We start from the raw sequence: 16470 nt of genomic DNA on the forward strand, positions 1-16470 counted from the left end.
CTGTGCGGTGTGGGGCCTGTCCCCCAAACATATGAGTTTCAGAACGGCCTGCTGACGTTTACCCCGGGCTGTGCGGAAGTTGGTGGTGAAGGTGTGTGGCTGACTGGATGAGCAGGTGGAAGAAGAGGAGGAGGAAGCTGAGTAGGAGGAGGAGGAGACAGGAGGCAAAGAATGTTGCCCTGCGATCCTTGGCGGCGGAAGGACGTGCGCCAAACAGCTCTCCGCCTGGGGCCCAGCCGCCACTACATTTACCCAGTGTGCAGTTAGGGAGATATAGCGTCCCTGGCCGTGCTTACTGGTCCACGTATCTGTGGTTAGGTGGACCTTGCCACAGATGGCGTTGCGCAGTGCACACTTGATTTTATCGGACACTTGGTTGTGCAGGGAAGGAACGGCTCTCTTGGAGAAGTAGTGCCGGCTGGGAACAACATACTGTGGGACAGCAAGCGACATGAGCTGTTTGAAGTTGTGTGTGTCCACCAGCCTAAATGACAGCATTTCATAGGCCAGTAGTTTAGAAATGCTGGCATTCAGGGCCAGGGATCGAGGGTGGCTAGGTGGGAATTTACGCTTTCTCTCAAATGTTTGTGAGATGGAGAGCTGAACGCTGCCGTGTGACATGGTTGAGATGCTTGGTGACGCAGGTGGTGGTGTTGGTGGTACATCCCATGTTTGCTGGGCGGCAGGTGCCAACGTTCCTCCAGAGGCGGAGGAAGAGGCAGAGGCGGCGGCAGCAGAAGAGGTAGCAGGGGGAGCCTGAGTGACTTCTTTGTTTTTAAGGTGTTTACTCCACTGCAGTTCATGCTTTGCATGCAGGTGCCTGGTCATGCAGGTTGTGCTAAGGTTCAGAACGTTAATGCCTCGCTTCAGGCTCTGATGGCACAGCGTGCAAACCACTCGGGTCTTGTCGTCAGCACATTGTTTGAAGAAGTGCCATGCCAGGGAACTCCTTGAAGCTGCCTTTGGGGTGCTCGGTCCCAGATGGCGGTCAGTAGCAGGCGGAGTCTCTTGGCGGCGGGTGTTCTGATTTTGCCCACTGCTCCCTCTTTTGCTACGCTGTTGGCTCGGTCTCACCACTGCCTCTTCCTCTGAACTGTGAAAGTCAGTGGCACGACCTTCATTCCATGTGGGGTCTAGGACCTCATCGTCCCCTGCATCGTCTTCCACCCAGTCTTGATCCCTGACCTCCTGTTCAGTCTGCACACTGCAGAAAGACGCAGCAGTTGGCACCTGTGTTTCATCATCATCAGAGACGTGCTGAGGTGGTATTCCCATGTCCTCATCATCAGGAAACATAAGTGGTTGTGCGTTAGTGCATTCTATCTCTTCTACCTCTGGGGAAGGGCTAGGTGGATGCCCTTGGGAAACCCTGGCAGCAGAGTCTTCAAACAGCATAAGAGACTGCTGCATAACTTGAGGCTCAGACAGTTTCCCTGATATGCATGGGGGTGATGTGACAGACTGATGGGCTTGGTTTTCATGCGCCATCTGTGCGTTATCGGAGATAATGTGAACGTGCTGGATGCACTGTCGGCCACCCAATTGACTAATGCCTGTACCTGCTCAGGCCTTACCATCCTTAGAACGGCATTGGGCCCCACCAAATATCCCTGTAAATTCTGGCGGCTACTGGGACCTGAGGTAGTTGGTACACTAGGACGTGTGGCTGTGGCAGAACGGCCATGTCCTCTCCCAGCACCAGAGGGTCCACTAACACCACCACGACCATGTCCACGTCCGCGTCCCTTACTAGTTGTTTTCCTCATTGTTACCATTCACCACAATAAGAAAAATATTATTCGGGCCAATGTATTGAATTAAAATTCAGGCCTTTTTTTACAGACACCTAACACTGTCTGGCTATCTATTTAGGTACCGTATTACACTAATACAGGCACACAAGTAATGACAGATTTGGTTGAATATAAATGTGAGGCCTATTTTTTACGCGCTGTGTGACAGATATACCTTTAATCACAGAACTAGACTTGTATCTGCACGGTAGCATGTGTGTTAAGTTTTTCAGAATGACACTATCAGCACCTTGAATCTAAGATATCCTTTTTGGGATAGATTTAAAGTAGGCCTGATATAGCAGAAACTACTTATTAATGAGAATGGCAAATTTGGGAATAGTTTTTCAACCCAGAACAAAAACTGTGCTTTTACGGTAACTACAAATAATTTGACCAGCTAAAACAGTACAGATTTGGTTGAATATAAATGTCAGGCCTATTTTTTACGCGCTGTGTGTCAGATATACCTTTAATCACAGAACTAGACTTGTATCTGCACGGTAGCGTGTGTGTTAAGTTTTTCAGAATGACACTATCAGCACCTTGAATCTGAGATATCCTTTTTGGGATAGATTTAAAGTAGGCCTGATATAACAGAAACTACTAATTTTGAGAATGGCACATTTGGGAATAGTTTTTCAACCCAGAACAAAAACTGTGCTTTTACGGTCACTAAATATAACTTGACCAGCTAAAACAGTACAGATTTGGTTGAATATAAATGTCAGGCCTATTTTTTAGGCGCTGGGTGACAGGCTCAACTTGCCCCTGATGTAGTATATGGCCAAAAAATAACCACACTATTGATGGTTAAATGCACTTGGGTGACACAGGCTCAGCCTGCACCTGATGTAGTATATGGCCAAAAAATAACCACACTGTTGATGGTTAAATGCACTTGGGTGACACAGGCTCAGCCTGCAGCTGATGTAGTATATGGCCAAAAAATATCCACACTGTTGATGGTTAAATGCACTTGGGTGACACAGGCTCAGCCTGCACCTGATGTAGTATATGGCCAAAAAATAAGCACACTGTTGATGGTTAAATGCACTTGGGTGACACAGGCTCAGCCTGCACCTGATGTAGTATATGGCCAAAAAAATATCCACACTGTTGATGGTTAAATGCACTTGGGTGACACAGGCTCAGCCTGCACCTGATGTAGGATATAGCACAAAATAACCACACTATTGATGGTTAAATGCACTTGGTGATAGCTTGTGCTGGCGCACCACAAGCCACAAAATGGCTGCCGATCACCCCAGATGATATAAAAAAATGATATAAAAACGCTCTGGGCAGCCTAAAAAAAAATGAGCAATTGAATATCAGCACTTCAATGATCCACAGCTGGAGATCGCCCTAACGTCGCAGCAGCAACCTCTCCCTATGCTTGAATCAGCAGAGTGACGTGCAGCGCTACGTGACCCAAGCTTATATAGAGGCTGGGTCACATACTGCACTGGCCAATCACAGCCATTCCAATAGTAGGCAAGGCTGTGATGGCCTCTTGGGGAAAGTAGTATGACGCTTGTTGATTGGCTGCTTTGCAGCCTTTCAAAAAGCGCCAAGAAAGCGCCGAACACCGAACCCGGACTTTTACGAAAATGTTCGGGTTCGGGTCCGTGTCACGGACACCCCAAAATTCGGTTTCGCTCATCCCTACTTAATAAGTGATAAAATTCTGTCTGCCCGTAACCACCACTAGAGGGAGCTTAGTACAATGTATAAACAGTATGCAGTAAGCAGTTCTGTATTAAAAAAATATCTACAACCACTATAAAGATATATCAGTACAGAATGCTGGACCTTAAAAACTGCTAAAAGATGGAGAATCACTTAAAGTTTAGTTTCTCTAGAACAGGGGTACTCAACTGGTGGACCGCGATCCAAATCTGGACCGGGGACGCCAGCTGTCCGGACCCACTGTTGGGAGAAGAGAGAAGCAGAAGAGAAAGGACCTGCCATATAGCAAGTGAGAAAAAGCAGGACAGGACCTTTGAGGTGTTCCAGCCAATCGTTGTGCTGCACAAAGGGCAGCTTTACCCAAACTACCAATCACTGGTAGGGAGGGAGGAGTTGGCTCCGCCTACATCATTTCTGCCCTGAGTATGTCTATGATGCAATTCTGTGAATGTGCACAGCAGGTTTCTTTAGCTCCTATACTGGAGAAGTGGCCTCTACATGTAATGAGGAGAGGTTTGCACCAGGTCAGGGCTACAGGGGAGAGGACGGCTATCCAGCCCTGAGGGAAGGAGAAGTCAGTGTCTGCACCAGGTTAGGGCTGCAGGGGAAAGGACGGCTGTCCAGCCCTGGGAGAGGTCAGTGTCTGCACTAGTGTTGAGCACGAATATTCGAAAAGCTAATTTTTATCTCAAATATCGCCACTTCGAGAATTTGCGAATATTTAGAATATAGTGCTATATATTCGTTATATCGAATATTCGTCATTTTTTTCCATCTGAAGTCATGATTCCTCCCTGCTTAAGTTGCTTGTGGGCCAATGACTCATTGGCCCACAAGCAAGAAGCAGGGAGGAATCATGTGTTTTCAGATGGAAAAAATGACGAACATTCTAAAAACTAATATATAGCACTATATTCTATAGTGCTATATATTTGTTTTTGACCCACGCCTGTATTGATTGCGTAATATTCGCATATTACGTGATCATTACCTTGCTGATTTTTGAGTAAAAAAAAAGAATTTAGAATGTAACGAATTTGCGAATATTCTACAAAATATTCGCGAAATGTAATGAATTCGAATATGACTCCTGCCACTCATAACTAGTCTGCACCAGGTCAGGGCTACAGGGGAGAGGATTGCTGTCCAATCCTGGGAGGAGAGGTCAGTGTGTCCACCAGGGCAGGGCTGCAGGGGAGAGGATGGCTGTCCAGCACTGGGGAAAGGAGGCCACTCACTCGGCCGCTCCATCCTCAATGCGCCTGCGCCGATGACATCATATCTACACCCGGCGCAGGCGCATTGAGGAGAGAGCGGCCGAGTGAGTGGCCGCCTCTCAGTGCGCCTGCGCAGATTGAAGATAGGTACGGCCGCGGCGCAGGCTCCAGATATTGAATGAAAACAGGCAGGGCCAGCAGAGAACGATTCCGTTCGCTGGCCCTGTCAATCACAATGCGGAGGGGGCGTCATTAGGATCGGAGGATGCGGCTGCTACCAGCAAGTAGCCGCCCTACTTGCTGGTAGCAAGGTAATTTACATATTATAAAATTAGCGTTTTATCAAATTCTACTGAACGAAAATTATTATTTTACTTATGTATGCAGAGATCGCAGTGTAGGGATTATTATTAAACAAAAAAAAAAAACGGTTTAGTGGGCTGACAGAAGCCCTTTAACATCCTTTAGAAGGATTTTGAAGTGCAGGATGATGAAAAGGTGGGATATATATATATATATATATATATATATATTATATACTTAAAGTTGAGCCACTTTGTAATATATCTGTATCGCATTACTTTCAATATTAACTCTGAGTTACATCCTGTAATATACTTAACAAGGCATTCCAGTTATATTAAAGGCTATGTACACCTTTGGGGACTTTTTAAAAAATTAGCATTGTACTCTTTTTGGCCTCTATTAAAAATGTTCAGCCGTTTCTGAGAAACAAGGATTAAAAATCTGTCTGTTTTCTTTAACAGCTCATGTGTACCTTTTGATCTTCTGACCTCATAAACACTTTTTTAACCCTTTCTACTCTGGGCCAGTTTTCATCTTCCTGCCCAGGCCAATTTTTGCAAATCCAACATGTGTCTCTTTGTGATAATTACTCTGGAACGCTTTTATTTATCCAAGCCAGACTTTTTTTCGTGACACATTGTGCCAAGATAAAATAGGAGCGCATTCACACTTGAAGGTGCCACTCCCTCAAGTAAATACTACATAGACAAAAAAATCACAGAAAAAACAAAGATAAAAACATCCTGCACAGTATGATATATAAATATGCGGATGTCTCAGGCCACATTCACGAAAAAAATCACAGAAAAAAAATAAAATTTATAGCCAAACAAAACTCAATATTTATTACCCTGATTCTGCGGTTTACAGAAACACCCCACATGTAGTCGTAAACTGATGTAAGGGCGCAGAAGGAAAGGAGCGCCGTATGGTTTTTGGAAGGCAGATTTTGCTGGACTGGTTTTTATATGCCATGTCCCATTTGAAGCCCCCCTGGTTGCACCCTTACAGTAGAAACTCCCAAAAAGTGACCCCATTTTGGAAACTAGGGGATAAGGTGCCAGTTTCATTGGTACTATTTTTGGGGTACATATGATTTTTAATTGTTCTATATTACTTTTTTTTGTGAGGCAAGGTAACCCAAAAATTGGCACAGTTTTAATTAAATTTTTTTTACAACATTCATCTGGCAGGGTAGATAATGTGCTATTTTTATAGAGCAGGTTGTTACGGACACAATATCAAATATGTCTACTTTCTTTGTTTGTTTCAGTTTCATAATAAAGTATTTTTGAAAAAAAAATTTATGTTTTTGTGTCTCCATTATCTAAACGCCATATTTTTTAAAAAAATTCTGCCGATCGTCTTGTGCAGGAATCGTTTTTTGCAGGAAGAGTTGAAGTTTTTATTGGTATCTTTTTTGGGTACATATGATTTTTTGATCATTCATTTTTACACTTTATGGGGCAAGGTGACCAAAGAATTGGTAATTTTGGCACAATTTTTATTTATTTATTTTTCCAGTGTTCACCTGAGGGGTTAGGTTATATGATATTTTTATAGAGAAGATCATTACGGATGTGGCAATACCTAATATGTATACTTCTTATTTATTTAAGTTTTACACAATAATAGCAGTTTTAAAGCCAAAAAAAAATCATATTTTAGTGTCTCCATTGTCTGAGAGCGATAGCTTTTTTTATTTTTTGACCGATTGTCTTAGGTAGGGTCTAATTTTTTGCGGGATGAGATGACTGTTTGATTGGTACTATTTTGGGGGGCATACGCCTTTTTGATCGCTTGGTGTTGCAATTTTTGGGATGTAAGGTGAAAAAAATAGCTTTTTTGATACAGTTTTTATGTTTTATTTTTTCTGGTGTTCACCTGAGGGGTTAGGTCATGTGATATTTTTATAGAACTGGTTGTTACGGACGCGGCGATACCTAATATGTGTATTTTTATTTATTTCACTTTAACACAATTCGTGCACCAATGGTCTCTTGAGACCTACAATCCCTATAGGGGTAACTTTAACACAATAGCACATTTAAAACAAAAAAAAATTATGTTTTAGTGTCATGTTCTGAGAGCTATAGTTTTTAAATTTTTTTGAGCAATTTTCTTATGTAGGGGCTCATTTTTTGCGGGATGAGGTGACTATTTTATTGGTATCATTTTGTGGGACATACACCTTTTTGATCGCTTGGTGTTGCACTTTATGTGACAATGGCTTTTTTTGACACATTTTTTTAAATTTTATTTTTATTTTATTTTTTATGGTGTTTATCGGACGGGGTGGATCATGTGATATATTTATAGAGCCAGTCGTTATAAACGCGGCGATATCTAATATGTGGTTGTTTTTTTCCAATTTTTTTATTATAAAATCAGGGGAAAAGAGGTGTTTTTTGTTTTTTTTACTTGTACCTTTATTTTTTTTTATTAAAAACTGTTTTTTACTTTATTTCTGACTTTAACTTTTGGGGGTCTGATCCCCCTGCAATGCATTACAATACATCTAACAGGTTGCCTAGGAGACCGAGCCTGAGGCTGGATCTCCTGGGCAGTGATGGCCAGTTCGCAGTGTTCGCCAATGAACACATGCGGACTGCCATCTTTAGTAAGGTTAAATGCGGTCACCGGAAGCAGGCAGTTCCGAGAACAGCCGCCGGGGGCCTTTCTAAAGATGGCAGCCTGCATGTGTTCGTTGGCAAACACTGCGAACTAGCCATCACTGCTCCTGGGCACCCGTAGAAGGCAGGTCCCAATGTCGTGCAAGGCATTGGGCTGCCTTCTCACCCATCGGGTCCCTGCCACAGCAGAGCGGGGACCCGATGGGCTCCCTCACCCGCATCGGAGCATACAGCAGGGGTCCGGCTAACGGGAACAGCCAATCCCCTGCAAATGATTGGGCGGGCGCAGCTCCTTCACCCGCCCGATCAGTGGGCCGTAATAGTACGGCGCTGGGTGGCAAGTCACGTCCCGCTGCGCCGTACTATTAGGGCGCTGGTCGGGAAGGGGTTAAGCTATATTTTTATAAGTTTGATAAGAATTGAGTTTTAACCGGTATTTAAACCGGGATTAAAAGTAAACAGACTGTGACAGATTGAAAACAGACTGATTTTTAACCCTTGTAACTCAGAAATGGCTGAACATGGCTGAGTTACAATCCTGTATTATACTCCAGAACTGCACTCACTATTCTGCTGGTGCAGTTACTGTGTACATACATTACTTATCCTGTACTGATCCTGAGATACATCCTGTATTATACGCCAGAGCCGCACTCACTATTCTGCTGGTGGAGTCACTAGAGATGAGCGAATCGAAGTTGACGAAGTGGAATTCGATCCGAATTTCAGTAAAAATTTGATTCGCACCAAATCCGAATTTCCTCACGCTTCGTGGTAATGAATCACATTTTTCCTAAAATGGCTGCTGCACATGTGAGGACATGGAGAAAGGAACTCTGGGAAGGCGGGATCACCCATAATGCCATGCATGCAGCCAATCAGCAGCCAGCCAGCCCTGTGATGTCACAGCCCTATTAATAGCGTCAGCCATCTTGGATTCTGCCATTTTCCAGTGTACTTAGTGCAGGGAGAGATGTCAGCAGGCGCTAGGGACAGTGCTAGAAAAAACGTAATTGTGCTAAAAAAACAATTTAAAAGTTTAGGGAAAGATTATTCAGGGTGTAGGGAAAGGATAGGGAGGAATCATTCCACAGCATTTATGTAGAACAGGGGTCAGTAGGGGAGTTTACAGCCTGGGTAATAGGAACAATCCTATTACACCTTGCTGCACTGACTGGGGATCCAAATTGCCATTATACAGCTCTGTAATTCCAGCAAATCGTTCTTGTTATTGGGGTGCAAGTGCTGTTTGATACATCAATTAACAGGGTTTATGACAAGGAAATATTTCTACGTCTTATTTGCCCTTGTGCAGTGCAGTTATATGTTCTAAAGCATTTTTTGGCTTGGTATTAGTGGGGGAAAAAAGGGCTTATTAGCCATTGTGTGGTGAAGTGCGAAAATTACAGCCCTTTTTGTCATGTATAAGTGGCAAAAGAAAAATATATTTGCCGTTCAGCAGTGCAGTTATATGTTCTAAAGCCTTTTGTGGCGTGTATAAGTGGAAAAAAATAAGGGCCTATTTGCTGTTCAGCGGTGCAGTTATATGTTCTAAAGCCCTTTTTGGCGTGTATTAGTGGCAGAAAAAAAATATTTGCCATTGAGCGGTGAAGTTCCATTGTACTACAGCCATTTACAGGGTGTATTAACAGGATAGATACATACGTCCTATTAGTCATTCTGTGGTGAATTGTGATTGTTATATTTATTTTTTTGGGGTGTATTAATAGGAAAAAGAATACGGGAAAATGAATAGGAGATTGTTGACTTTCTTCTGTATGAACCGAATTACGTCGATTAGCCATTCAGTGGTGAAATTTGTTTGCGATACAGCCTTTTTGGGGAAAATTGGTCGGTAGCTATAACTATGGTCAAGGGAAATATATGTCCTTTGGGGCCTGCCCAGCCACACCAGCGACTTGGCCAGGTGACGCCGCTTCTGCCTTCATGTTCTCACGCCATTGGTCCGGCGACAATGTCCGCCTCTACCTCCTCATCTTCCACCATGTCCTCTGCCTCCAAAAATTTAATTGGGCCCCCTGGATCCCGCCTTCCCACACCCTAGCATGCAATCACCACCACAACACACACACACAAAAAATCCACACACCTGGTAGAGTACAGTGATGTAAATACTTACAGTTCTGAAGACTCCAGCGGCTCAGGATCAGTGCTCTGGGCAGCTGGGCTCAGGCTGGAAGTGGGCACCGCTCTGCAGGAAGGAGACCGGGGCTCGGTTCACCCTAGCGTTACAGTGCACCCCAGAGTATGCAGTATAGCACCCTATAGTATACAGCAACCCACAGTATGCAGTGTAGCACCCTATAGTATACAGCACCCCACACTATGCAGTATAGCACCCCACACTATACAGTATACAACACCTCACAGTATACAGTAGAGCAGTATAGCACCCCAAAATATACAGAACCTCACAGTATACAGTACCCCAAACTATACACTATACAGCACCCCACACTATACAGCCTCCCACACTATACAGTACAGCAGTATAGCACTCCACAATATACAGCACCCACAGTATACAGCACCTCACGGTATACAGCACCCCAAACTATACAGAATACCGCACCTCACAGTATACAGCACCCCAAACTATACACTATACAGCACCCCACACTATACAGTACAGCAGTATAGCACTCCAAAATATACAGCACCCACAGTATACAGCACCCCAAACTATACAGAATACCGCACCTCACAGTATACAGTACCCCACAGTATACAGCACCCCAAAATATACAGCCCCCACAGTATAAAGCACCCCACAATATACAGTATACAGCACCCCCATAGTATACAGTAGAGCAGTATAGCACCCCACTATACAGTAGCTTACAGTATATTAGCATTACAGCCCCTGTCACCTTTTCCTGGTGTAATCTTCTCAAAAAAAGCTCCACAATTATGGGAAACTTCTCCTGCAGCAACACTCCTGGTAGACAGGACCTGTAATGACCTCATAGCCATGTGACCAGTAATATTGCTAGGTTACTGGTCACATGTTGATGATGTCATCTAAGGTCCTAGAAAATCACAGCTCTCACAGTACGCTGCCTGGAGTGTTGGCAGGCATGGCATGGCAGCACCCCCCTGTGTAGCTGATAGCCTGATACTCGGGGCAGTGGCCAGCAGGGCTCAAGAGGCAGCTGCCTTGGGCCCCCCAGGAGCAACTGGGCCCGGGGCAGCTGCCCCTTTTGCCCCTTGTTAAAGATGGCCCTGTGCAAGGCACGGCGGTGTCATGCTGTTCTACACCTCCTTTGCCTGGGTGAACGGAGTCACTCAGGGGAGGAACTGCTCAGTGTCCTTCATCAAGAAATCGAATCCTGGGGGGCTGAACTGGAGGAGAAGGAGGAGGAGAATATTGGAGCACAAGCAATGTGTAGAAAAATGGGTGGCATTTACACACAGGTGACAGGAGATAAGGAGCAGCCAGAGGAGCTACAGGGCGATGAGGAAGACGAGGCAGAGGACCCAGACACACCGTGGCAGTATGCAGTGGAGATGGAGGCAGGGAGTCCCTCCGAGTCAATTGCACAAATGGCCTGATGCATGCTCACTTGCTTGCGTTGTGACAGCCAAATTGTCACCATTCGGCAGAGGGATGACTCTGGCTCTTCACCTTGTTGGACCCTCGCTACTGGTCCAAAATGGGGGGCCTTTTTTGCACCCGCTGAGAGGGAGGACAAACTGAACTACTATAGAGACATCCTATGTAGTCAGTCGCTGATGGGCAGCTTTCTTCACCCGCATAGTGAAGAAACTACTCACCAGCAGCTAGACATAGAGCATAACCTTAACCAGCAGGTGGTGGCATACTTGGAGTGCACCCTACCAGCCGTCATTGAAGATTCGCTGGACTACTGGGCAGCCAAACTGGATTTATGGCCGCAACTGGCCGAGTTTGCCCTGGAAAAGCTGTCCTGCCCGGCCAGTAGTGTGGCATCAGAGCAGGTGTTTAGTGCGGCGGGGGCCATAGTTACCCCAAGAAGAACTCGCCTGTCCACCCAAAATGTGAAGGGACTGACCTTTTGTCAAGATGAATCAGGCGTGGATCAGCTAGGATTTCCACCCACCAATGCCTGATGCATCAGACTAGATCATCCATGGTGCCACACCAACACTTTGACAAAAGAGACCGGTTTCTTCTGGCTACCTGCCTCAGCTACTATTCTGATGCTGCCACCCACCTGATGCCACACATCTGATGCCAAGTGCTCCTTCTTTCACCCACCATCTTCAGCTGGTACTGGTATTGCCACCCACCTCCCCACTCTGTCACCGGGTCACTCTGTGGTCTCCTGATGCTGCTGCCACTTCCACACTAGGTCACCTTGCCACTCTGTGGTCTTCTGATGCTGTCGCCACCTCCACACTGTTATTGTGCCACTCTGTGGCCTCCTCATTCTGCTTTCACCTCACCACTATGTCATAGGGCCACTCTGTGGACTTCTCATGCTGTTCCGACCCTCCCCACTTCATGACTGGGCCATTATTTTGCCTTTTGGCCTGGCTGGCATCATCATTTATTTGACCCTTCCTCTGATCTGTCAGAAGGATATAAAAATAAGACGCACAACGGATCCTGTCTGTGTAGCAGCTGTAGGGCCTATATGGTCCCATCAGAATTGGCTTGTGATTTGGTAGCCAAAAGCAGAAGACATGCAAATATTCCATTCACGTGTCATCTCTGTTTTGGATCCACTCCTGTTTTTTTTTTGGCATTAGCAATACTGATGGATTACTGACCAAATGCTGACCGAGTGAAGGCGGATGCTCAACAGACAGGATCCGTTTTTTGGGGGTTATTGTTCTGACGGATCAGAGGAAGGGCAAAATAATCAGGGACGTCGACACAAAGTTACTGCTCACACCCTCTCCACTCTGTAGGGGGGCTCTACTTGTATAAGCGTTTAATAGAACAGGTTCTGTAGACATCTATGTGGAATCAGCTGACGACGGTGTGAAAGGAGTGCTCTTCTTCTTGGCGCTAACATCGACCTGTAAGGCTGAGTTCATACTTGAGTTATTTGGTCAGTTTTGGCCCCGTGACTGTCCAAATAAGTGAAGTGTGCAGTGATTCTAAGAGCGACGCCTGTCATCTGCATGTCATACGGACTCACAGTATTATTTCACTACCACAGCAGACTCCCTATGCGTGTTACTGCAAGACACAGTGTTCTACACCACTATAAAGGCTCTCTGCAGCCAGGAAATAGCCATTTTATAAAGAGATTTGCCACGAATAAATTTGTATCGAACCAAATTTTTTTCAAAAAATTCGGTCACCTCTAATTACATTACTTATCCTATACTGATCCTAAATTTACATCCTGTATTATACTCCAGTGCTACTTTCTTACTTGCTGTTAGACATGCCATTGACGGTTTAGGCTACTTTCACATCTGAGCTTTCCTTTTCCGCTATTGAGATCCGTCATAGGATCTCAATAGCGGGGGAAAACACTTCCGTTTTGTCCCCATTCATTGTCAATTGGGACAAAACTGAACGAAATGGAATGCACTAAAATGCATTCTGTTCTGTTTGGTTGCAGCCCCATCGCGGACAGAATAACGCTGCAAGCAGCGTTTTTCTGTCCGCTATGTGGTGCAGGGCAAGACTTTTCTCTGACACAATAGAAAACAGATCTGTCCTCCATTGACTTCCAGCCTTAGGCTGCTTTCACATTTGCGTTTTTGCTGGATCTGTCATGATAATACAACCATCTGCATCCGTTATGAATGGATCCCTGTCACGGTCTGTGGTGTACGCTGTGACACTGTTGCCACACTTGCGGTTGCCCGCGACAACGTGTTGCTGTGAGAGCATGCAGTGGCAGTGTCTCGGTCTTCTGGGTGATTGCCGTGACATGGTTGCCACGCATGCTGTTGCCGGTGGTTACGTGTTTGGTATGCTTGTGTGTGCACTTCCCCTTTAAGTTGTAGCCTCCCTCTGTCTAGTGCTGTAAGGGTTAACTTCCTGACTAGGACTGCTGGTATCTAGGGAAGAAGGAGACCACCATTTACTCACCTCTGGCCCCTTTACCCATAACAAAAACACTGACAACTGTGTCACTTTTATTGCTGGATGGTGATCGGCCACAGCTTCTTTATTAAAGCGGCAAACCTTAATAAACCATAATATCGGAGCGGTATGCCAAACGCCGGACTCCCAGCGGGAAAGTTAAACCGTAATCATCAGAGCAGTATGCCAACCGCTGGACTCCCAGCGGGCACGTACGCCATATGCCACCACCATATCTCTGCTGAACTCAAATGCCGCCAGCTGTGACTTCATCAACTTGACCATAATTCGTCTTTCTCCAAAGCCGTAATCATCGGAACGATGTTCAAAATGCTGGACTCCCAGCGTGGATTCTTAAGAATAGAAAAAAAAAAAAAAAAAGAGAATAACCAAGTCTCCATAGCCAAACATAACCCCGAACCCTGATCTGCCTCCCAAGGATCACCACAGAGGGAGGGAGGGCCAATCTGCTTCCACTGGCAAGAGGAAGTGCCAGCATCGGGAGGGAGTATATGTATCTCCAGGATCCCCTGAACCGCCCACATCCTGTCTAAGAAGGCTCCCCAGTGCATTAACCCTTAATGGCCCTAAATAACCACCTTCTTACGCACTAATGTAATGGGGCCAGCTCCATAAACGCCCTAAGGGGGGAAAGGGGAGGGGGGACCATCAGTCCCTAATCACCCTCCTTATACAGTCGGGTGCTTACCAGTGTGGTCACTTGGCTTTTATCCCCTGTGGCTCCCTGGCTGGGGTCAGTTGTACTTCAGCTGTTGTTGGTGCTAGAGCTCTGCTCCAGTCCAGGGTGTTCCATCTGTCCAGTGAGGGCCACCCTTGTGGTCATCAATGTTATCCCGGTGTCTCCTTCCCTTCCTGTCCCTATTTGTATGGAGTGGGTTAAGTTCAGGGTGTTTGCATGTCTAGTTTGGTGTTACATGTCTGGTGGTGTTTGGTGTCATGTTTGCTAGACATTCCCCTGTCTTATGTTTATTGCAGCTATGGGTGTCCTGGGTCCCTGTGTGGTTTGTGGTGTGTGCTGTGTCCTTTAATGTTGGTGTGGACACCAGCACTTGTGCACGGGTTCCAGTCAGTGTGTCTGTGGCAGGTAAGTGTGTTACTGGTCTCGCTTACCTGCCATCTCTATAGCTGTATGTGTCCCCCTCTCCTTGCAGCCTGGCCTCAGATAGAGACTCCTGTTCCTCCATGACTGGGATAAACAGGTTGTCTCTTCCCTGTTCCTTGATGAGGGATTACCAGGGCGACTTAGGGTCTCTAGGAATCCTGAGTATGAGTCGTCCTACCATCGGGGTCCGCTCATACGGTGAGGAGTCAGGGAGAGGATTAGGGATGTTGTAGGAGGTGACCTGCTTTCTTATTACTCCTTTTGGCCAGGCTGATCCCCTTTTACCCTTTGACACCGCACGGTGGGGGGTTTCCCCCCCCTCCCCGCCGTGACAATTTCAATGATATCTCTAAAATGGCCATGACGGATCCGTCTCTAAAACGATTGTAAGTCAATGGTGACGGATCAGTTTTATCGGACACAAAAGAAAACAGATCCGTCCCCCATTGACATACAATGGTTTTAGTGACTGATCCGTTTTCTTTTGTGTCTGAGAAAATGGATAAGACACCATTGACTTACATTGTATGTCATGATGGATCCATCTTGCTCCGCATCCCATGCCGGACAGAAAAACGCTGCTTGCATTCTGGTGCACTATGTTCCGTTCAGTTTTGTCCCCGTTGACAATGAAGCATTTTCCTCTGCTATTGAGATCCTATGACAGATCTCAATAGCAGAAAGGGAAAGCACAGGTGTGAAATATTGCTGCTGTGTGGAGTAAGGACAAAATGTGGGTAGCGAAAATTACATTTATGTGGTCCTTACTTTTGTAGCCCCTGGACCCAATACTAATGCCCATTCCACTCTGCATGTTCTGAACAGCAAAATCTGGACTGACTCAGGGCTCTCCCTACAAAATGATGCTCGATGGTGTTGGGTGGTCAATGTCCAAGCTTCAAGGTTGATCTCACTGTGACATGAACCTTTTCCCATATCCCATTATTTTCCCCTTTGGTTTCCCCCCCCATTAGAGCCTTTGCTGTTTTTATATTTTTCAGTGAAAGTTCCGCCCCCTAGAGGTCTGAAAGTAGTAGATCTTTCTGGCGACAAAGCTACTGTATCATGGGATCCAGGAGCAGACAATGTGACTTCCTATATAATCAAGTGGATTCCACTGAGTGGAGGAAGACTAAACCAGGTTTGAGATTTGTTCCAAAATATCCTCATAAACTAGAGAAACATTCTGGTCATTGTAGTCCTCCTCGTTTGCTAGATGTCCACCGTTGGCAGTGAGCAAACAGCTGTGCTGTATGATATGGAGTATAGTACAGAATACCAGGTATCAATATCTGCACGGTACATGGATGGATCTCAGAGCGATGCATCTTCTGTACGCTACAATACAGGTAAGAAAAACCAATATAATATCTCATATCTATCTATTTACAATGAATGCATCCTTGTGTAATTTTAGAAATTTTTACAAAATACAAATGTATTAAAATGAAATACTAAAATTTTGCATGGACATAAGTATGCAGACCCTTTGCTATGACACTTGAAATTGAGCTCTGGGGGCCTCCTATTTCTCTTGATCATGAATGAGATGTTTCTACACCTTGATTGGAGTCCACCTGTGGTCAGGGGCGTTGCTAGGTTAAAACATTCGGGACCTGGGCCCCTGATGTTTTGTCCCAGGCCCGGAATGTCCTGC

At 45.5% G+C, this 16470-nt stretch overlaps 1 protein-coding gene across 2 annotated transcripts in view; it reads left to right on the forward strand.

The window, feature by feature from the left end:
• Positions 1-16470, forward strand: part of COL20A1 (collagen type XX alpha 1 chain) — a 141539-nt gene that overhangs the window by 67506 nt on the left and 57563 nt on the right. For both annotated transcript variants that reach the window (XM_040437853.1, XM_040437854.1), the window contains 2 exons: positions 15815-15954; positions 16030-16162. In XM_040437853.1, coding sequence (XP_040293787.1) covers positions 15815-15954; positions 16030-16162 — 273 coding nt within the window. The remainder of the gene's footprint in view (positions 1-15814; positions 15955-16029; positions 16163-16470) is intronic.

The sequence above is a fragment of the Bufo bufo genome, chromosome 6 (genome assembly GCF_905171765.1).
Source record: "Bufo bufo chromosome 6, aBufBuf1.1, whole genome shotgun sequence".
In the NCBI taxonomy this organism is placed as follows: domain Eukaryota; kingdom Metazoa; phylum Chordata; class Amphibia; order Anura; family Bufonidae; genus Bufo; species Bufo bufo.